Source organism: Girardinichthys multiradiatus, chromosome 8 (genome assembly GCF_021462225.1).
Source record: "Girardinichthys multiradiatus isolate DD_20200921_A chromosome 8, DD_fGirMul_XY1, whole genome shotgun sequence".
NCBI lineage: Eukaryota > Metazoa > Chordata > Actinopteri > Cyprinodontiformes > Goodeidae > Girardinichthys > Girardinichthys multiradiatus.
In genome coordinates this window covers 22,605,689-22,629,565 of record NC_061801.1, presented here as the reverse complement: position 1 = coordinate 22,629,565, position 23,877 = coordinate 22,605,689, and the positions used below count along the sequence as shown (strand labels likewise).

The 23,877-nt window shown below is 37.5% G+C and overlaps 1 protein-coding gene across 13 annotated transcripts in view; it reads left to right on the top strand.

The window, feature by feature from the left end:
• dnm1a (dynamin 1a) overlaps positions 1-23,877 on the top strand; it is a 67,406-nt gene that overhangs the window by 29,096 nt on the left and 14,433 nt on the right. For 8 of the 13 annotated variants that reach the window (XM_047372126.1, XM_047372113.1, XM_047372118.1 and 5 more), the window contains exons 11-16: positions 2,393-2,479; positions 4,931-5,001; positions 5,079-5,130; positions 7,256-7,267; positions 10,182-10,211; positions 10,467-10,580. In XM_047372126.1, the coding sequence (XP_047228082.1) occupies positions 2,393-2,479; positions 4,931-5,001; positions 5,079-5,130; positions 7,256-7,267; positions 10,182-10,211; positions 10,467-10,580 (366 nt within the window). The remainder of the gene's footprint in view (positions 1-2,392; positions 2,480-4,930; positions 5,002-5,078; positions 5,131-7,255; positions 7,268-10,181; positions 10,212-10,466; positions 10,581-23,877) is intronic. The other 5 variants (XM_047372121.1, XM_047372124.1, XM_047372123.1 and 2 more) reach the window with 1 other exon arrangement.

Below are 23,877 nucleotides of genomic sequence, written 5' to 3'. Positions count from 1 at the left end.
AATAATTAAGTCATTAGCAAGACTCTGGAAAAGCTGATTATATACTGAGAAGGTACAGTAATTCAGTCATTTGATTCAGGTGTGCTGGACCAAGGACACATCTAAAAGTTACAGGACCCCAGCCCTTTAGTACTGGAGTTTGACACCCCTGGTTTAACTAATCCGGAGCCACTTCAAGCATTCAGCATGCTGAGGTGAGTGAATCTTCATCCGTGCAAACAGTGCATTTGCATAATGTAGCATAAAATGAATAAGCATCATTATTATTAGGTCAATGCTGCAAGCACTTACATAAATACCAAAGCAGTGGAGAATATGTGCGGTATACGTGGCATCTCTAAGTTGCAATGTTTGTACAGCAGAATCTTTGGACAATTCCATAAAATCTGTGGCATTTTGGTTTAGCTGGAGATCAAATTGTGTAAACTGCATAGAAAGATTATGCTGTAATGTTATTAAGTTGGATCCGTGTATCTTCATACTCAATTGAAACAAAGGGCAGACATTCATTAGTGTAATGGAGACTAGCCTTAAAATTAGAAGGGACCCAGAGAATCCTTTTTATTCTCAGATTGTCACTTATATGCAATGATTTTTGTTCAGGTTGTCAAGTTATTCTTTATTCAGGTGTAAATATGACTTAGCTCAGTTTGCAGACTCAGTTTGCTATTTGTTACCCTGGCAGGGTTTCGAAATAAATTAAAATTTTCATATATTCTGCATGTCAACTTTTTTGGAAACAGATTTGTATTTTTCTTTGTCAGTTTGGTTAAATACACCACACTGACGGGTTGTTTCGTCAAACTCACCGACTAACTGACTCACTCAGAACGTCTCTTTGTTTCTCTTTTCTTTATTCTTTCGTCCTCTTTATCCTCCACACCTTTAAACCTGCTGCTTCCTGTAAGCGTGACCTCTTTGGGATTTCTCTGCTCTGTCACAATTTTATCTTGATATCTATTTCAGACATATCATATTTATAGATACTGTATTCTAATACACAATGTTTAGAGAAATCCACAAATGGGCCAGTTTAAGGTCTTCCTCCCTGTCTTGTCTATTCCTGGGGTCTTTGCATTGCATGTCAATATTACAGTATGTCTATTCTTTTAAGAAAAAATGCAAATATATTTAGCTCACTGTAAGTCTGAGATGTGTTTCTGGTGCAGTTTTTCAGACAGGAAACACATTTGGGTTTTTTAACATCCTGGATCTGACTACAAGCTACAATGCATCTTTTATGTTTCCCTTTAATTCGAGCAAACCAGCAATTTTTGGTAGTTTGCATTTTTTAAGTTTTTTATGTTTTCCGCTAGTGTTGTAATTGTAAAAGCTTTAAAAACCATAAGATCCTCCTCATCAGATAGGTTTCCATTCATGATGGAACATTTTTACTCACAGATGCGCTCTAAATGGATTTTATCTTTGTCTTTTATTCTTAAACTTCCAATTTGGACACGGAAAATCTCTCTCGATTAAAACTGAGTGGGTAGAAATGGAGAGAACTTCAAATATTCATTCAATATAAGTTCTGTTTATCTTTCTAACTCAATTTATCAATACCAGACCCAATGTCTTGCAGACAGCTGTAACATGTAAACAGAGGAAAAGCGTAACAGACTGGCCTTAAAGAAATGGTCACTCATCATCTGTTTCAAACACTTGCAAGGTCATAGTTCAACCTTTAATGCCACTATAGTTTGACCAACGACTATCTGGAAGTTTTTGACCCATTTTTCTTGTTGTCTCATCATCTGCTTTGTAATTGGACACAGGAAGCAGTAAATCAGTTTGTGGACCAGAATGTGGTCCACTGAGACAGCCCTTTGTCCATCAAACCAGCAGACATTAAAAGATGCATTGTAACTTAAACAGAAACAGGGAGCTTTATTCTTTTCTTAGCAGTGTGATTTTTTTTTCTCATATTGGTTTTGATTCTTCTTCTTTCCTCACACTTTGGCAAATGTGTTCGTGTCACATTGGAGGCCCACCAGCGTCTGTGTTTGTGGGTTTGCAATGAGCTCATGGAAAAAGACCCACAGTGTGCTGGGAAGATGAAGCTTTTCTGCCAGGAACATTGTTTATTTTGTCTTTTGTGTGGTAATATCACAGATTCTGCTCTTATTCGTTTTTTCCCATATTGGCAGCAAACAGACATTCAGAAGTTGAAATCCAATCTTACAAATTTCTGCAGAGCGTGCAGGGATTAGAGCCGAATCTGTGACCAACCCAGAACCCTCAGAACACAGTACATTTAAAGGTGTTGTTTCAGTGCAGCTGAAATGTTGTGGTTCAGTTAGATGTGTAATTATGTGTGTTTGCTGAGCCTGTATGTTGATATCTGACTGTGTGTGTTTATTTGCTGCCCACCTGTTGGTTTCTGTGCTCACAGCTGGCTCAGTATCCCATGCTAAGAGAAGAGATGGAGAGAATCGTCACTCAGCACATCAGAGACAGAGAAAACCGCACCAAGGATCAGGTACGGATCAAAAAAACTAACTGACGCACAATGATGGACTGCTTATTTATGTGTGGGATAGCAATAATTAATTATTTGATCACCTTTTCAATTCATTTGGTTTAGGATTTATGTAAAATTTGATCCTGATTCCCTAGTTTTTCAAAGAGAAATAAAGATTTTGCTTTAAAAGGATGGAGAAAGTTTAGAAAATGTTCTTTAGATTCAGCCTAAATTGCCCTTTTATACATAGACTGCAAATCTCTGTGTGAATTATGTTTTCACAACTGAAAATACTCTGGAGCTGCACCCGGGAAAAAGGTGAAGAGTGCAGAATTTTAGGCATAAAATATCCGTCATAAACTGTGGAATTTACTGAATATGAATTACAATTTTGTTTCAATAAAGATAATTAGTTTCTACTTTGATATTCTGCTAATTTTAATATAGTTTGTCCCTTGTGGGTTCGCAATTGAGTTCAGTTTCAATCAGCTTATTTATAAAGCACAAATTTACAACAAGTTTTATCAGCAAATTACATCAAGTAAATGACTTTTCAGCAATTCCCCCCTCCTGAGAAAGCATGTGGCGGCAGTGCAAAGGAACAACAGGAAAAAACCTCCAGCAGAACCAGGCCCAGTTTGTGTGGCCCTCTGCTGCGACTGTCTGGTGACAGAGGCTCACACGTAAAAAAAGCAAAAGAAAATATATCAGCAGTTGTCTAGAGGAGAAAAATCACAGCTTTATTCTGAGATTTTTCTTGCAAACATGCAGTATATTTATATGCTGGATCAAACCATAACGTTGTTACCAATATAATAATAATTTATTTTGCTTGTGACATTTAAAAAATATATTAAAACATAAAATATTATTCATGTAACCCAAAGTTATTTCATATTTAGGGATACTGTGTTTTTGCATTGGTGTCATACATTGTCTATCCTTGTGATAAGGTCGTGGTTAAAAGAAAGTCTGTCACTGTATACATTTTGTTTTTACCAGGTTCTAAATTACTTCAATTTACAAACAACAGAGTTTGTGAAAAAGAAAGTACACTCCTAAATCCAAATATGAATAAAATCCATCACAACTTCATCATTATTGGGTTAAAAAGGCGTTCAATATGCATATTGTGTAAAACCGCTTTGACTTCAAAAAATGCCAAATATTAATAATAATAGTACCACACTCCTAGGCTTAATATATTTGGTGTCACTTAATATATTTATTATTTGTTAATATATTTAGTTTAATGCAGCATAAAAAGTTTTAGAAGGTAAAGTGGTGATAAGGTGATGAAGTCAATAGGAGACTACAACTAAGTCGTGTCAACGCCAAAACGGATGTCAGCCAGAAGCAACTTGTTCACTAGTCTCCATTTAACGGGTTAGACTATCCATTATCTGGGATCTATGTTTGCTATAAACCCAAAAGAGAAAGTAATTAACACTTTTTAATATTTGTTTATTCATAACAAATCATATTGTTATTGCAACATTCACCAATGTCATCATATATTGCATGACTTCCATGACTTATTGTGCAGGTCTACAATATCATTTCTGTGAGTGTGCAAATAATAAAAGAAACACAACTTTTCTGGCCAATAAAATATAAATTTTTGAGATATACATGTTGAAATTTTCACATGGATAAAATGTGTTGAGATTCTTTACCTTATCTTCACCGTTTCGGTTGCCTTTTACATATATTGCATGTTTTCTTAATTGATGTAAATAAGAATGGACAAAAATCACATGATTATCAGGGAAAAACATCTTGATGATAATAATTTTATATAATAATGAAATGTTTGCAAACCTGAAAACTGAAAATATGTTTGGGAATGTTTATTTTTCTGTTGTTTTCCTCTGTTGCTTCCATGAGATTCTCGATAGATGCAGCTTTAACCATTTAAATGTGACTAATTGCTATGTGTGTTAAGCTGTAGAGTTAAACTCATTGAGGTAATTGGTATACTGAAGTAACACATTTGATAATTGGTCATTTTTATTTTTAGAGCGGTATTAGTCTTTGTACTGCTCTGACTGCACACAGTGATAGATAGTAATACTGTCAGTGCTTTCTATTGTCATCGAAACTGCAACCAAACATTGTAATCAAGCTTTAATTCATTGCTGTCTGTCCATTAATGTAATATTTTTCAGTTAAACATAAGTGCATTTTCAACAGTATAATATTACATTTAAAATTGTCATCACAGATTAGTTAATGTATGAATATTTATTTCATTACATAAAAAACTCCCTGTTGTCATGCTGCAGTTAGTATTAATTGTAACTTTTTGTCTATAGAAGAATCGCTACTTGATGTGCACAAAATATCCGAAGCTAAAATAATTACTCGGAATGCTTTACTTTTCTCACGTAAACCTGGAAAATGTCTTCTCTAAATTCACTGAAAGTAAACCTCCATGAGTGTCAGCTTCCTGCCTGCCTCTCTGTACAGGTGCTGTTGCTGATTGATATTGAACTGTCCTACATGAACACCAACCATGAAGACTTTATTGGATTTGCAAAGTGAGTTTTTTAAACACTTCTTGTCTCAAGTCATGGCATTGTTTACTGGGCTTATCCTTGCTTGTTTTGTTTTGCAGTGCTCAGCAGAGGATCAACCAAATGAGCAAGAAGAAGGCAGCTGGAAATCAGGTGCTCCATTCAGAAATATACACTTTTTTTCATAGTTCCCTGTCCATATTGGTTTCTGAGTAAGAGGTAGAAGAGTGAGCTGCATGATAACCACAATCTAAGGCTGAATTATTTCAAATGTGTTTCATCTGTTGGAGTGCAACCAGAGAACTACGTGTAGTTTCCCTCCAGGCTTCGTTCTGTCAGCGCTCAGCTCACTGTTTCTTCTCATGTTAAATGTTGCACGGCTAAACAGTATATTATTACCATGCAAGACTTTCCGATTCCTCCTCATGGAAGCAGTCGTCTGTAGTATATGTTACACACTGAGTCTAATATGCAACACTTGTTTGATCGTCAAACTTATTTGCCTTTTTGCTGAAAGCCAAAGCTGTGTCAGCACATGAGAACACATAATTATTTCGGGCTGCACAGTGGAGCAGTTGTCAGCTTTGTTGCCCCGCAGCAAGAAGGTTCTTGGTTCAAATCCCAGTCTGGGCCTTTCTGTGTGAAGTTAGCATGTTTTCTTTGTGCAGGTATGAATTTTCTCCAAAAACGCCACGCTACGTTATTGCCCTTAGGTGTGATTGTGTGCATGCATGAGAGTAGAAATTGGATGGATGGACATAATTGTTTCTGAGCTTATAGTTTTTTCTTTATAGATTTTAAACTGCATCAATACAAATACATTGACACAATGCCTAAATGAATTTAATGAGTTGCATTGATAAATAGGTGAGAGAAAACATTTAAAGTGTTAAAGAAAGTGGTATGCATCACATAATCTTAGTAAATACACAGATTTCTGACACCAGCTGTTGCTTGATGCACTTAGCTTTTTGGTAGATTTGTCTTGTAATTTTTATACATTTTAACTACCGTTCTATAATCTAATTCTTACATCTGTCTTGTTGTGTCAGTGATTTGTTAACTTGCAGTGCTGTGTAAAATAATTAAGCTTCTTTACAGATTTCTTCTTTTTACTTTTCTGCCACACTTAAAGTTTTAAATCATCAAATACATTTTTTAACAGATAAAACCTGAGTAAATACAAAAAGTAGTTTAAAATGATGGGTTTATTTATTGAGGGAAAAGAAAACCCTATCCAAACCAACCTGTACCTATAACAAAAGTACTAACTTCTCATGTTAAATCATGAATTAGCTGTAATTAACATTTCAGTCATACTAACAACAGTCAGGCCTGATTACTGCCAGACATTTTGAATCAAGAAATCACTTAAATAGAACCTGTCTGACAACATCAAGTAAGCAAAATAATCTCAAAAAGCAACACATCATGACCCGATCTAACGAAATTCAAGAAGAGAGAAGAAACCTTTCACAAGTCACATGCCGTTTCCAAGGCTTTGGGTCTCCAGAGAGCCATTATCAACAAAAACCTAAACATAGGACAGTGGAGAATCTTCCCAGGAGTGGTGCACCAAATTTACTTCAAGAGTGCATTGCTGACTCATTCAGAAGTTCACAAAATAACCAAGAACAACATCTAAAACACTAGAAATCAACTCAATTAAGGGCAGTGTTTAGGATTTAGCAATAAAAAGCAAAATGGGTTCCAAGACGTAAACCACTGCTGACCAAACAGAACACATAGGATTGTCTACATTTGCAAAAAAACATCCCGATGATGCCAAAAACGTTTTGGAAAATATTCTGTGGACTGGAGAGAAAAAAGTAGAACATTTTGATAGTGTGCATCCATTTACATGTGGCATAGCATTTAAGAAAAAAGAAAACCTCACAACAGCAGTCAAACATGGTGCTGGTAGTGTGACCTGGGTTTAAGACTGGACGACTTGCCGTAATCGATGGAACCATGAATGCTGCTCTCTTTTGTTGCTGCCAAGGTTGCATAGCATTATATTACGTTTTGGGGCAATTACTTTTTCACATCGGGCCAGGTTTTTTGCATTACTTTTTTCTTTCTAAATGAAATCATTATTTAAAACTATTTTTCATATACTCAGGTTATCTTCGTCTAATATAAAAAAACAAAAGTAAGTGAGAAAATGTAGGAGGGTAAATACTTTTTTACAGCACCATATGATTTTTCAAATTGTTTTCTTTATTTTTTTTCTCTCTATTTCCCTCCCTTTTGCTTCTCTGGGGCTTTTCTGTTGCAGGATGAAATCATGGTGAGTTTTGGTGTGCATTTTTTCAGCATGAATGTTTGCAAGTAGCCTTCATTATGAATGAGCTAAGTTTTTTTTGCTTATGCAGGTAACTTATTTTTCTATATGTCAAAACTTATTCTCTCTTTAAAGGCATAGCTGTCAGTAAATACTGGATATTGTATGGAATAAATTAGTTTATTTTTTAAATGAAACGCTTGTAGATGGCAGATGCTTTGCTGCTTCCCTTTCCACCCCTTTTTTGTCTTGGCACACACATATGCTAGGATATACAGTCAGAATGCTTAATAATTGTAATTAGTAATAATTGTAATTAGTAATTGTGTTGTACACAATATTTTACAAAGATCTGCTTGCAGAAAACACAAAGGAATAAATACATTTTTTGTATTTTTTTAATATTTATGTGGTGTTACACAAGGTTCAGTCAGAAGAGGCTTCCCAGCTGTTGCTTTAACTCGAAAAAGAGAAGTGTAAGATAAAGGAAAATCAAAGCAGTAAAATAAATTTAAATGTCTGTAAACAAAATTTCTGAAGTTTAATAAATCAAAATTTGCTTTCTTTTATTCACTCAAACACAAGAACAGAGAAGTTACAAGGTCTGCAGTGTGAGACACATATGGCACCCCTGTTGTTTTCAGTTGTCATAACACCCACCATGATTGGGGTCAAAGGTCAGGGGCACACCATAAACAAAGCAGTGAACTTCACTTCCTGTTTAGAACTGGGTGTTCTTTGCTGTTTAAGACCTCACAGCTTCTGCTAGGTTTGCACCTTCACACTGTGGATGGTAAAACCCAACTCAGCTGTGAGTTTGTAAATGTTTTCTTTAAACACAATAACTCTTTGTTTGTTTTGCACATGGATTATAAAATATACATTGAAGTTTATCTGAATTGTAGTAAAGATCCCCAATTTTCTAATACAATATACTACAAACTTTGCATTTATCATCACCCCTGGGAAATGATTGCAATGCCTTAAAATAAATGTAGTTTTTATGCAGTAGAATCAGCTCGCACTGAAATATAGCTGCAGTGAGGTTTTATTTACCTACCCGTGCACTGTCCAAAATAAACATTTTTGTTTGTCACACTTCCAATTGTTTGAAAGTTTTCAGTTATTGCTCTGATTGTAAATATTTACAAATTTAGGCGAGTTCATGTATCCATTTTTAAATTATGACCATCAGTATACATCTGGCTGACTTGAGTGGCAATCTGTCTTCACTTTTCTATTTTGAAGAGTTGGCACAGGAAATAGGTCTCTGTGCCAAATCATATTTACACCCCTGGGAAACAGGAAGTCATTAAAGTAAAGGTCCTTGATGTTCTGATCAACTTTAAAAAATATTTTGCAGTTACATTTATTTCTAGCAGAACCTATGGGTGTCAATACATATAGGATTACAGATTTTTCTAGAACTTAGTTTTTATTAACACTTGAACCACATATACATCACCATTCACATTTTATAGGTGTAAATGTAACACATCCAGGAATTGTGATAAGAGAAAGTGCTGAGAAGCAGTTCTTGCAAGAATGGCATGGAAGAACCTTATCATTTTTGAGGATGGCAACATTTTTGCCGTCCTCTAATTAATTAAAATTAATAGATATTAATGTACTGCAAGCCTGCAGTACCCTGATTCCATTTCCAATGACACCCTGGGCAACTGCCCATATGGCACATTTTAAAAACTCCTATTGATGAGAGGCATTCATCTGAAAAACACCATCTAAAAACAAACAAAAAATAGAATATTAAACATAGATTCAGTACAGATTTTATCTTTTAATAATTAAATCTTCATGATGCCTGAAAGTGTATGTTCTTTGTTCTATGAGGCAAATTCCCTACTCTTTGTCTTGCCACATATGGTATTTTGGACGAATAGGAATCAACCCCCTCATTGCAATGCATTTAATTGCAGCTGTGAGTAGAAATCATATAAGACATTTACAAGCTCACCTTCAAGACTTTTGTAAACAATTTGTATTGTTTGTCTTCATATGGGATTTTATTTCCCATCAAATAAATGTATTCAAACTACAGGTTGGATTTTTCTAGTTATTTGTGGTTTAGGATAACGCTGCTGCAATGAAAAAGGCCTCTGTATATATTTTAGGTAAAAAGAAATTTCTCGGAAAAATCTGGCAAAATAAACTTTTTACAATTATAATTTGGGGGTTTTTTCAGTTTTTTTTTCTATTTACATATGCTATAGAGACAAGTCTAACATTGATCAAAATAAATCTAAAAAAAAAGCATGTAATGTAGTTGCACTTGAATAATCATCCCCAATAATGCTGTGAAAACCTACATTTGGTATTTTTCCAATATAAAGATTTTTTTTTTAAATCTCTTTGTTTTCCCAAAATGCCAAAACTCCATAATTGTGGTATTTGTTTCCCACAGTTTAATGACAATTACAATGAAACTTCAATATGCAGCATTTTACAGATATTATTTGTCAAACTTTGGAAACTACAAAGAACTGCAAATGACTTCTATTAAAGTCATATTAAATTAAAGTAAATCTACTATCTTTTCAAAGAAAGATAGGTCATACTGTAACATTGTGATAAAGTACTTAAAGTACTTCATCTTCAGATGAAGTACCTTTTGGGTGACTTAATGCTTGAAACCTACTCACTTCAATTGCTAACATGCCTATCTGTATGGTAAATGCAGCATATTATAAAGCAATAAAATCTTTGCACCTTAGTGCATGATCTACAAAATAATATTTTTCTGTCATTTAGCATCCTTCCTTCCTCCTCCCTACCTTGCTTGTTGTCCCCCAGCTGTAGTACTGGCAGCTGGTCTTTGAGCTACAACTCTGTTTATTTGGCCTTTTCAATATTCCCCCTTTTTGGCATAGCTTTGTAACGTTCTCTCCACATTCTCACTCAGCCGGAGAGAGGAGTTAACGATCGGTTCAAGGTAAATAACCCATACAAATTAAGAAAATGATACATGTATGGTGTCAGTAATGAGGAGAGAATGACGTCCAGAGAGTGAAGTAGAAAAAGAAGTGTCTAAATAAATAGTGTCTTTAGTCATGTAGCAAGATGTTTCTTCACACTTTGTGGTGCAAACAAATTACATTTCTGAAATTATTTGTTAATTAAAAGGTGTATGACTAAACTCATTGTTCTGACTTTGCAATGATTTTGTGTCCATTCGTCTGTTTGTCAGGTGATCAGGAAGGGCTGGCTGACCATCAACAACATCGGCATCATGAAGGGAGGAGCCAAAGAGTACTGGTTTGTCCTCACCGCAGAGTCCCTGTCCTGGTATAAGGATGATGAGGTGAGTTCTCTCAAACAATCACTGTAAAAACAGACACATTTGTCCGCCTGAAGGCTAATTTTGACCGATTTATTTGAAGCAACTGAACTGCAGAACTTAACTGTGATGAAAATCTGTCAGTAAGGTTCAGATGTTGGAAGAACTTGAAAATTCAAAGACTTAAAAGCAAGAATGTGAAAGGATAAAAAAAAAAAAAAACAAACATAAGAAATGTTTTGCATCATACTAAAAGGCGTGTTTTTAAAAGAAAGCTCATAAATAAACATTTTTGAAAACATTCGTTTTGTAGGATTCTTCATTACATTGATGACCAGTGGCAACCAGGTGGGACGTAGCAAGTTCTCAGAAAATAAATCCAATCTCCACATGGTTTTACATCAAAGCACAAATGCTTTATGATTTCAAAACTCAAAAAATGTCCGTCATAACATTACTATGTTTTAAAGTCCTATTAATAAGAGGCCAGAAAACGGTTTATGTTGACATGTAAAGCACAGTGTTACACAGTGGTGCCCCTCCCACACTTGTTGCTGCACACTGTCCTGTCAGCTGGATAACCCAAGCCTGTTAGCGCCTTTCCCTCGCTTACAAACAAATGCAGCTCGTTGGGCAGGTTTCTGATGGTGAAGACAGTCATTGTGTTTACCAAAAGAGATCCACCCATAAAGCTAACACAACAAAACCTACAGTTTGCAAGCAGCAAGTAAAGCGGCCCACAGCAAACTGTCTACTTAAACTGATACCTAATTATTTGAAATACCTTATCTCAACTTGTTAGATTCCCCTTTGTCACTGTTTTATGAACAGAACAACAGAAAGACATGATTTCAGAAACAGTAAGCATGTTTCTTTGAGAACTACTGCTGTATGCAGAGGGTATTTATTTTATATTTTTGTTTTAGTATATTCATCGACATTAAAGCAACTATAAACAGATGTCATGAATGACATTATACTTACTACAATAACCAAGATTTATTTTGCAACAGTAGGAATAATTCTTGCTTTCCTGTTCTATGTTATTAAGATTTTTATCATACTGAGAAAATCTCATATAGACCCAAATATCTGTATGTTGCACAATTATTAAAAAACAAATAGTGTGCTTTGACTCCCAATTAACAAGTTTATTGAAAAATAAATTAGGACACAAAATTACAGCCTATGTATACCATGTTTTCTCATTTAGATATTTTATATCACTTAGACCAACACTGAGCAATTTAAGTAATATTAAATAATTTGGATGAAAATGCCTGCCTGTCGCAAGGAGAAAAAATTCGCCCTCTATGAAAATATGATCGCCAGACTAGTTTTTTTTTTTACAAAATGGAAAGATTAGTCTTAAAATTAATTCTTTGGACAGCAAAACGGAAAACATGTTTGGCGTAAAAGAAACACAGAACTCAAGGAAAAGAACCAGTTGTTAAGCAAGGAAATAGAAGTGTTATGGTTTGGGGATGCTTTGGACCAGGACCTAACCATTTCAACATCATAGAATCCATCATCGATTCCAACGTGTTTCAGAGGATGCTTGAGGCAAAATGTGAGACGATCTCAGAAAACAATTCACGCAGTAGAAGAACTTGACCTTGCCACATGCCAATGACTCAAAATCTGTAAATCCACAAAGCACTGGCTGAGAAGTGAGGAAAAGAGGCACAGTCGAAGGTTGCATCCAGATCTTGGTCTTAATGAGATGCCTTTGGGTGACTTAAAACAATAAACCCCTCAATCATCTCACAGCTGAGAAGTGAGGAGTGGGGAACACACCTTCCTGACACTGATGTGAAAGAGTGGCCAATGGCTAAAAGAAGAGTCTGAATGAAATTATTTCAACCGAAGGGTTAGGTGTTAGGATGTTGGGTGTCTTGACTTCTTTCTCAGATTATATATTTTTGTTGATACATTTTGTGTAATGACTAAAAGAACGTTGTTTCTTGTTGTTGAGGTACTTGGAGTTAAATCACTTTCTAACACTAAAGTATCTGCTGAGTGATAGTACCTTGTTTTTAGCAGCTTTATACAACCTATGTGATCAGTGTTGAAGGCTTTTTTGCAGGTTGATTTTTGTCTTTTCTGTTAGTGTTTCTGTGTATGTAGATAGTGTATGTGGCGTATTATTTTAGGTATCAACAGCTCTTTTATTTAGAAAATTTGCCCTATTCTATTTTTTTTATTTTTTATTGTTTCCTTTATGGCTTTTTTTTTTTACACTAACGGATGCAAATTGTCAATTGCACAAAACAGACTTTTAGGAAATGTCTCATCTTGGTAACTTTTGGACATAGGCGATCCTATCAGGATGTATAAACGTTCATATGATGCAGCAGATGATTTTGTGTTTTGGTTATCTTTAGTCTGAGTTATCTTGGAATAAGAATAATCAAACGATTACTTTAAAATGTAGTATCCAAGTCAGTGTCTGCAAATTTCTTAGCTTGCCCTGCAACCAGTGCCTTTTCAGGAGACTCTAAGATTGCAAAACCAAAACCATTTCATCAGTTTCTAATAAAAAAAAACCCAATTCAGCTCATTCTACTGGAACATATAACCATCAATCAGGTTCGATGATTGTCTTTTAAAAAATGATTTGATCTGCATTGTTAGATAATTGGCTGGTCAAAGGGGTGTCCAATGATATACTGCAGAAGTTTAATATGCTCGCAACAGTCTCGCCGTCTCCAGACCTTAGCCACAGCTGCTCCGCTCACTGATATTAAGCTGTGTGTGTATGTGGAGGCTCGATGGCCCCCGTTTCTAGAGTGTAGATCCCCCAGCATTTCTGAGACCGAAGCTGGCACACACATCTGCATACCAGAAGCCCCTGCACCGTTCCCAATCACGGGCACCCACAAAGTCACACTCAAGCTGCTTCTAATAAACATTTCAAAGGGGCACTGGACTCAGGGCTGCAGCCAGGAATGGCTCTCGTTAGCTGGATGAGCTGCAGGAGTAACGAGTATCACGTGAAAGCAGGGAAAGTGTTTCTGAAAAGGAGTTAGCACTGATTGAAGTGAAAGAAAAGAGCTTTCTTCCTTTCTTGAAAAGTCAGTTTGCACAGTGCTTTGCAAAAATGATCAACTTTTGCCTATTTTGTGTTGTTACACCTCAAGCTTCAATGTATTTAGTTGGAAATTTATTTGAAAGACAAAAACAAAGTGGTGCGTAGTTGGGAGGAAAATCCTGAAAAATGTGACATGCATTTGTATTTAGCCTCCCTGAGCCAATACTATGGAGATTCATATTTATTGCAATGGCAGCTGCAGGTTTTTAAAAGCTTTGCATAACCAGATAATTATATTTTTACCCATGCATCTTTGTAATTTAGCTCAAGCTCAGTATGACTTGACTGAGAGTGTTTCTAAACAACAAGTCTTGCTACAGATTCTTATTTGAATTTAGTCTAGTCTTTGACTGGGTCACTCTAATGCATGAATATACTTTGATCATATTCAATCTTAGCTCTGGCTATATGTTTTGGGTTGTTGTTCTGCAGGAAGGTATCTCATACCTTCTGCAATATATAACAGTTTTATTTCAAGAAATGCCCCATATTTTGCTCTATCCATTTTTCATTCAACTCCTGCCACCGTACTATCCGTGGTGAGCCTAAAAAATCAAATCCCCACATCATGATACTGCCACTACTGTGGGGATGGTCTGTTGAACAATAGCTTTCTTTCCCATTCTTCCATTAGGGCAAGTAAAGAGCGACTGAATAGAAATGCATGCCACACTTTGCAGATGGCTGTGAATGGTATATCAAGGCAAGTCTCCATCTTTTCTTTCTTTCTTTCTTTCTTTCTTTCTTACTTTCTTTCTTTCTTTCTTGCTTTCTTTCTATCTTTCTTTCTTTCTTCTACCTACTCCCTCCATCTCTTCCGTCCTCTTTCTAATGTATATTTATTTAAACATGGCCTCCGAGGGTGCATAAAGACCAACACTCAACGTTGGTGTTACAGCTGAGCGGCGAACCTAGAGGGCACTGCAAAACTGTGCATACCATGAAAAAAGAGCAAATGTTTTCAATCGAAGCGTTTTACATTTTACATACTGGCCTCTCGATTGCACACAGACACTAAAGGCTGGAGTTGTCCTAATGGCTCAGATTGCAAAACTCGGTGGAGACATTGCCAAAATAAACACGGCTGATGAAATTTTTCTGTTTTGTAGAAAAAGAAAAAATGCACCACTAAAAGCAGTTTTTTAGCAGGAACATATGTCCACTGCCGCCATTTCTTTGGCTGCCCCTTGTCATGGGGAAAACCCTCACAAAGGGAGAGAGAAAACCATATGCACACACACAGACACACACATCACTCTTTGACACTAATAATAACTTTGAACCCAACTCATTGATGCCAGGATGTTTTGGTTAGTGCGCGTACACACACGTGTGTGCGCTTTTAGGAACCTTCTGGTCTGTATTACTGGAGCAAATGCCAGTTCCTCAAATCATGATGATCTCTTTGGCTGAAAAGTTTTCCAAAGTAGAGCCAGCGCAGGGTAGAGTGAACTAAGATAGATAAAAACTGGTTAATAACGAAATAATAAGGGTATGTAAGCATTTTCCTATGTGATGGTTCATACAATTTGTGGCTCTAGGGTATATTTTCTTGGGGCTTGACTGTGTTTCCCTTCTCCTCCCATAAAGTTGCCAAAAAGCCAAAACTCGGCCTGGTTGATCCCAGCTGTAAACATTCTGGGGGGGTGGGAGGTCACTCACAAGCAACATGCAGGCTCTGTGAGGTGTGTTTGTGCTCTTACGTGTGTGTTTGCATGCATGCTCGGTGAGCTGCAACTTATGCATGCTATTAAAGAAACAATCTTGGGCTCATGGTGGCAGGGGTTTAAATGGAAACAGGTTGGTTTGTGGTTTGCATTCCTGCACATGATGCACTGTGATGAGACACTGTGTGAATGTTTGTGCCCTCTTTTGCTTTGGTGCTTTTGAAGAGTTGAAGATACGGTACGATATGTGTTTTCTTTATCAAACACAGGCGAGGCTGGTGGGCAAAACTGGGGGGCCCCCAGAAAGAAGGCAGAAAATAAATCATAATGGGATGAAAACCAGTGCTTAAATTTTCACGTTTCTAATGACATCATCCGAAACATTAAAGCCGCAAACAATTATTTAAATAATTTTTTAAAGCAAAGCTAAGCAAAGACTTGTGAAAACTGTGACTAGACAATAATAGAGTGGAACTGCTTTTCTGACGTTTCTCCAGGGTGGCTTCCCGTCTCGCTTCTCTTTACATGGTCATTTGAGGTAAAGGAGCCACAAACTGACACAGGGGAAAACAGACACATAATTGTACATTTCCATCATGTGTGCAGCTTGACGTTGGGGGTTTTACTCTGTGCTTTAGTTATCATTTCAGGTTAGCGTTCATTTTTTATTGAATTTTTTTGTCAAACGGTTGGCTTGTAGGAAAATAAAGAACATGGTGACATTGTAATGCAACCCTTACTTAGATCTGTGAGAGGGTGATATTTCTTTCAAATCTGAGGGAAGTGTTTGAGAGAAAAATGAAACAAAAAACTGAGCCAATGTCCCTGAAAAGCATCTTTATTACAACTATTTTAACTCAAATCAAGCCACAGCAACAGTGATCATGAATTTTCGGATTTCTTTTCCCCCAATAATCCATCCGGTGTGAACTTTAGACCTTTCTCAAGGCTTGTTCAGATGGCTTAAATTTGGTGCTCCATGTTTCCATAAGTTGGATCTTCTTCGAATCCCTCTGGTCTCATTTCCAGCCCCAGGTATCCATGTGTGTTTCCCAGGCCAGCCTAACCAATGTGCAGACTACTGTACAACCACTACTTCCTGAACAGGTAGTCTGAACACTGGGCAGGCGGGCTAGGCAGCTCCGGGATGCTGTGGAGAAGCTTGAGTGTCGCAGACGGATACTTACTGCAAATTCAAATTGAGACTTGACTGGATTTCTCTGCCTATAAAGGGGTGAATGAGTGGGTCTGACAGGGAGGTTAGAGGAGGAGGAGCAAGAGGAGGAGGAAGGGGTTAGACAGAGGTGATGGCCACTGACTGGCAGATTTAGTGACATTCCCTCTCCTTTCCTGCTGTGAAGAGCAGCATTCCACGTCGGGCTCTCAGGAGGAAAGACAAGCTGCAGAAAGGATGTATAAACATATCAGTTGTCCAAAGCAAAACAGAAACAATACAGCTGAGGTACATGCATAACGAAATATTAATTATAACTGGATAATATTGCACAAAATTACAAAAGCAATAATTTTTCTTTGGGAAAATTTGGAAATATAAGCTTTTTTATATTTCTAGGTCAGTGAATAATCCACTTTAGGCCTTTTAACCCAAATTCGTGAAACCTCACCTGTTTAACTCCAGACCAAGATAAAAACCAACAACAACAGGAGCATGATAACAGTTAAAAAAACTAATGTTCAAACTTTTTCTGAGTCTTACTCTCACTTGGGTAAAAATTTTTGTGGTCAGCTGAGATCCTTCGCAGCTTCACCCTGCAGCTCCGAATGAAACACTGGAATAACTACACTCTTGTCTCCTTGCATGCTGAAACTGGCGGAAAAATCTCTTGAAGATGGAATACCTGCAATACCTTCTTGATCTTCTTACTCTACTTTGGGTCTTCATATTATTTGTTTTCAATCTCCTCCGGTAGAGCCACTCTTCAGCCAGCTTCCCCGTCCTCACATTCAACCCTACAACGGTGCCTAAAATGCAACTGTCCAAAGTGAAAAAAGGGGGGAAAAAGGAAAAGGAAAAGTTGCTCCTGCAGAGATGAAGGTGGACCGGCTGGAGGTTTGACGTGGCAGAGGGACTGGCTTCCGAGTTCCTGCTTCCAGAGGCAGAAGGAGAAAAAGAGTGAGGGAGAGAGGAGATATGGAGGAGAAAAGAGGAGGAGCTCCCTGGCCCCCCATTTTTCCCCTTTTCCTCAACTATTCTTTCTGCCGCCCCTCCCTCCGTTTGAAAGCCCCTCACCCCCGCCTCACCTCCCTCCTTTTCTTTTTTTAATTTTTTCTTTCTTTGCTGGTTTATGGGGAGAAAGTGGCGGGTCAAAGGTGAACAGGAAGTGAGATGCATTCATTTGGAGTGTGCTTTGTAAAGTTTGGGAAGGGAGTGCAGGAATCCCGGCAGAAAGGAGGGAACTTTATGCTGTGAGCAGGATGACTCCACTTGGAGACCTATATATGTATTTCTTTTTAATCCCATGCTTATTGTACTTTTGAGCATCTAAATGTTGGGTTTTATTTTTGACATTTGATTGATGGATGTATGTAGAGTCGTGGGGCTGCATGAGAGCAGAGTCTCTGTGGTCTTTGTAGTGAGGGCAGGAATGTCGGCGTTCTCTTGGCAAGCAGGGGGGAACCTTGTAATAACTCCAGATGTGCAGCCCTGTGGTCTCCATCTCACTCTTGCTCCCTCTGTTTTTACTTCTATAGCTGATTTCCTCTCCCTGTCCGACTGGAATAAAGAGCCCTTTATGCGGCTCTCCAGCCGGACTGGTGGCGGCGGGAGGGTGGGGTGAGAGGGGTACTGGTTCAAGGGTTGACATACTACTGGTAAATCAGAACCAGAGCAAGAGATGCTGAGGAAGAGAAGGGTTGGGGCACCAAAGGTTTGTTTCTTTCCCCCTCTTTGTTTCAAGCATTTATGCTACAGTCTTACTTCTATCTGAGATTTCTGAACTCTAAATCCAAGCAGGCGCAATCCCTTGAAAGAGGGAATAAAAGATGGATGCAAGGAGACTCCAAAGAGATTCCAAAGTGAGCACTGAGAGCAATAGAGAGGGTGTGAACGATAGAAATCAGGCCTTGGTGGAGATTAAAGCGGGGTGCTGCTACAGCTGAGTTCAGGGTTTGGGGACTGGAAAGACTGAATTTATTGGGAAGAAGGGAGGAGTTCTGCGGTTGTAGCAACATTGTTTCCACTGTTTAGATGACCAGGCAAAGCAGCTTCCTTCTCAGAGTCTTAGTCAATATCGGCAGAAGAAGTTTAGAAATTAATCAGTGGATTCTGTGAAAACCCCTCTGGCCTCTGACGTGGTACTGAAGTTATAAAAGCAAACCCTTCAGTTTATGTGGCTGAACCTACAGTGACATGCAAAAGTATTCATAGCCCTTGATCCTTTCCACATTTAGCCAAATTACAATCATAGACTTCAATGTATTCTGTCAGGGTTTTATGTGATAAACCAATACACAGTAGTACACAATTGTGAAGTGGAAGGTTAAGAATAATCTGGTGTACGTTTGCATTATTCCCCCTTGACTCTGGTACCCCAATTAAAATCCAGTTCAACGAGCTGCCTAAATCAAGTCCACCCTTGTGTAACTTAATCTTAGTATAAATTCAGCTGTTCTGCAAAGGGCACATTTATGTTATACAACAAAATTCCAAGCTTTGAACATCTGATGGAACACTGTTCAAGCCATAATCTGAGAAATGAGAGGAGTCTGAGACAAGCACAAGTCTAAACTGACAGGCTAGGCAGGAACAGCTTACTCAGAAAAGCAGCCATGAGGCCCAGACTAACTCTAGAGGAGCTGCAGAGATCCATAGCTCAGGTGGGAACCCCCCCCCACATCTCCTTGACCACAGCATCCCTATGGTGAAACTAGTGGTGGCTACATCATGCTCTACATGTGGTTTTCTTCAGAGGGGACAGGGAAGCTGGTCAGAGCAGCTAATGGAAGGATGAATAGAGCTAAATACAGGGCAGGAGTTCCATTTTTCTAAGCTGGATAATGACCCATTTTTATCTTAGCCACTATACAAAGTAAGGAAGATTGTAAAGGAGGTAGGAAAACATCTCCAAAGCTCACTGTTAGAGAACTACAGCAAAGAGTGGGTTATTGGGTTCACTGACCATCCAGAAAAACTACTGTATGCTATTTACATACAAACTGTTATTTTGTGAAGCATCCTTTTAAACATAAATGAGTGGAGTTATCTAAACTCTAAAGGGACTTTAACTGGAACTATATGTTTTTGCCAGAGGACAGTAAGATAACCAGGCGGGTCTCTCATAAAATACAATATGAACATCGGGAAAATCGCCCTCATGCCTACTGTTAAGTATGATGAAGGACTGGTGATACTGTGGGCCTGTTTCTTTTCTAAAAAGGCAATTGGGACCTTGATATAGTGCAGGGTATCGTGGGCTCTCTGAAGTACTAGGAGATTATAAATAAAAAAATCTGAAACATTTTGAAGTCATCATTGGGTCTCAGCAGGATAATGATCCAAAACATTTGGCAAAATCAACAGAGACCTAAACCTTGAGATTAAATGTGAGGTCATGCTACTGTGATAAAAGATTAGCTTATTTTAAAGCTTTTAATGCATTGTTACCAGAGGAGACAGTAAGTGTGGAGGGTGCTGTGTGTGTTTGAAAAGTTTAAAGTCCAGTTAGTGTGGATTGACAAATGAAATAGACATGTAAGTGAGAGTAGAAAAATAAGGATATGAACATAATTTGATGGATTCTAAGGGATGTAAAGGGGAATTTGAAAGAAAAATAGCTTGATTTCTAAAATGAATAAGTTACAGCATTTCACTCCTTGCTGTGTTTAAAGATTAAACATAAGCGATGATTCCAGTAGAGACTGGATAAATGAGGTTGATTTAAGGAAAATTCAGTGTTATATGAGATGATACATATTTTTCTCTTTTCTTCTGTAAATTATCACAACTCATTGATCAACAAACGTGGACAAAATTGTTGGTAGCCCTCGGTTACTGAAAGAAAAACCCACGAGGGCCACAGAAATAACTTGAATCTGAAAAAGGCAATAATGAATAAAAATTCTATGAAAATGAACAAATGAAAGTCAGACATTGCTTTTCAAACATGCTTCAAACATGCTTATGAAACAGGCCTGGTACCCTTAACTTAATATTTTGTTGCACAACCTTTTGAAGCAATCACTGCAATCAAATGATTCCTATAAGTGTAACTTCTGCACCTCTCAGCAGGTATTTTGGGCCACTCCTCATGAGCAAACTGCTCCAGTTGTCTCAGGTTTGAAGGGTGCCTTTTCCAGACGGCATGTTTCAGCTCCTTCCAAAGATGCTCAATAGGATTTAGGTCAGGTCTCATAGAAGGCCACTTCAGAATAGTCCAATGTTTTCCTCTTAGCCATTCTTGGGTGTTTTTGGCTGTGCGTTTTGGGTCATTATCCTATTGCAAGACCCATGACCTGCGACTGAGACCAAGCTTCTCTCTAGAATCCCTTGATAGTCTTGAGATTTCATTATACGCTGCACAGATTCAAGACACCCTGTGCCAGATGCAGCAAAGCAGCCCCAGAACATAACAGAGCCTCCTCCATGTTTCACAGTAGGGACAGTGTTCTTTTCTTCATATGCTTCATTTTTCCGTCTGTGAACATAGAGCTGATATGCCTTGCTAAAAAGTCAAATTTTTGTCTCATCTGTCCATAGGACATTCTCCCAGAAGCTTTGTGGCTTGTCAACATGTAGTTTGGTAAATTCCAGTCTGGCTTTTTTATGATTTGTTTTCAACAATGATGTTCTCCTTGGTCGTCTCCCATTAAGTCCACTTTGCCTCAAACAATGTCGGATGGTGCGATCTGACACTGATGTTCCTTGAGCTTGAAGTTCACCTTTAATCTCTTTAGAAGTTTTTCTGGGCTCTTTTGTAACCGTTCGTATTATCCGTCTCTTTGTTTTGTCATCAATTTTCCTCCTGCGGCCACGTCCAGGGAGGTTGGCTACAGTCCCATGGATCTTAAATTTCTGAATAATATGTGCAACTCTAGTCACAGGAACATGAAGCTTCTTGGAGATGGTCTTATAACCTTTAGCTTTAACATGCTTGTCTATAATTTTCTTTCTGATCTCCTGAGACTCTTTCCTTTGCTTCCTCTGGTCCATGTTGAGTGTGTTACACACATGACACCAAACAGCACAGTGACGACCTGTAGCCCTATTTATAGGCCCACTGACTGATTACAAGAATGTAGACACCTGTGATGCTAATTAATGGACACACCTTGATTTAACATGTCCCTTTGGTCACATTATTTTCAGGGGTACCATCATTTTTGTCCAGGCATGTTTCATGAGTTTATTTTTTTTTGAATAATTCTGTTGAAGCATGTTTGAAAAGCAATATCCGACTTTTCATTTGTTCATTTTCATAGAATTTTCATAGAATTTTTATTCATTATTACCTTTTTATTTCTGTGACCATTGTGGGTTTTTCTCTCATTAACCGAGAGGTACCAACAATTTTGTCCACAAGTCTATGGGTATATTTGTTCATGAAAGAAATAAAAACCAGAGCGCTGAGCAGTTAAATAAAAGCACATTTACTCATATGTTGGGGAAAAAAAATCTGTCTCACTTGCAATCACACCACATAATATTTATTATGTTAGAGGTCAGAGAAACTTGATTTTTGTTAAGTAAGGTATTTTGTGAAGTTTCAGCACATACTTTCCTTCCTTTGCTCACTTTTTTTATTTATTAATATTCAAGCTTGCGTAATATACAGAATGTTGCACCTTGCTTTAGTTACAGACTTTTCCATGATTTTAAGAATGACGTATTTTTGGATCCTAAGCCTTTGATATAAGTGACTCATTTTTCTACTCATAAAACAAGTTTTATGACATTGGGTTTACTGTAAATGCATAAAGTCAAGAAGAGCAAAAATTCCAATCCTCATTTGAAACTCTCTTTCATTGGCTAAACCAAGAATACACTCTAGATTTTAAAAACATTTATATTCCCATTGATGTTTTGACTAAAAAAAACAAAAACCTTAAAACTAAACTATTATTCAGGTGGCTCGATATAGCTTCATTTGCTCCATCTTCCATACTTCAGCCTTTATTCCAGTAAATCTACAAGGCTTACAAGGACTCTAATAAGGAGCAAGTCGAGTGAAGCCTTTGCAAAAAATGCTGCACCATGAAAACCATGTGTGCCTTCAAAGCATGTTTGTATTTTAGGCTCAGGTTGGTTTACACATGTGGATGTTTTACTTCAGTACATTCTGACTTTATGTTTAGCTCAGATCAGTTGACCTTTTTAGATTTAGATTCGTCTCTTCTGTGCATATTTTCAAACTTTTCATCCCATTTTCCAAATGCTGTTTTTTTGAGCTGTGGAATCCAGATAAATATAAAAGTGCAGAAAGAAATTAACATTTTTCTCACATCACAGTAAAAAAAACAACTAACAGACAAAAGAAATACGACATTTAACGGAGCAGAATATTCCAGAAAACACAATTATTTTTCAGAATACACAAATAAAAAAGAAAACATGAATAAAAAGCACATGTTGAAGAGGAAAAGGATAAAAAGGTACCAGAACAATAAACAATAGCAGAAAAAAAGAATGAAAAACAGGGTAGGGTCCTGTTTCCTGCTAAGTTTAACATTTTATTGCTGTTGTTTTGTCTAATACTGTGTACCACAGACCCACCGTACTTCACATTTGTCCATTTGTATAAACTAGGAGACTCTCCACATTTCCCATTCATCATTTTGACAGAGTAATATAAATACAGGAACCTCCAATGATGTGATTACGTGACTTTCTGAAAGGGACTATAAATATTCCTCAGATTTCATGGCATCGTAGAACAGTGAAAGTCTTAGTGCGAGCTTTGTCCATCAGTGAAATCAATAAACCAAAAACACTAATTGAACGCTTGGTCTCAATGAAACACATGTGGCAAATATTGCAATGCGTTTCCATGGCAGTGGTTTTAGGTTTTCATCTGTTTCTTAGCCCTTTGGTGGTCAGATGTTAACGATCACATGTCCCGATGAGCCTGGAAAAGTCTGGAATTTGATCTGCTTCAAATTCATGGTGCGGTTTTGTTTTTATTCGTTGTAAAAGTGACTTAAGAGGACTAGATCTCTTAAGTTTAATTATGTTTGGAAAAGTAAGGAGTTATCACATAAAAACTGTGTAAGACCCTGCCTAATAAATCTGAAGGGTTTTACTCTGACCTGCTGCAGGAACATGAAGAACTTCTAACTAGCTGCTTTGCAATGAGTCACTAAACAGGAAGAATCACTGTTGGGTTCTGTTCAGTCGTTGGACATCAGTCTTCCTGTCTTAATGTAGGAGTTTGCTCTTATTTACGCTCGTTCTCAGAGGAAGAGCAGAAAAACCCACAGTGAGGAGAGACTGAGACAGTCACAGCATGCAGCCAAAACGCAATCATTCATATCTGGGAATTCAGTGTTGTTGTTCTCCGGAATCTGGACACTGTAGCTGGCAGAGGATAGAGGAGGACTCTGTCCTGTT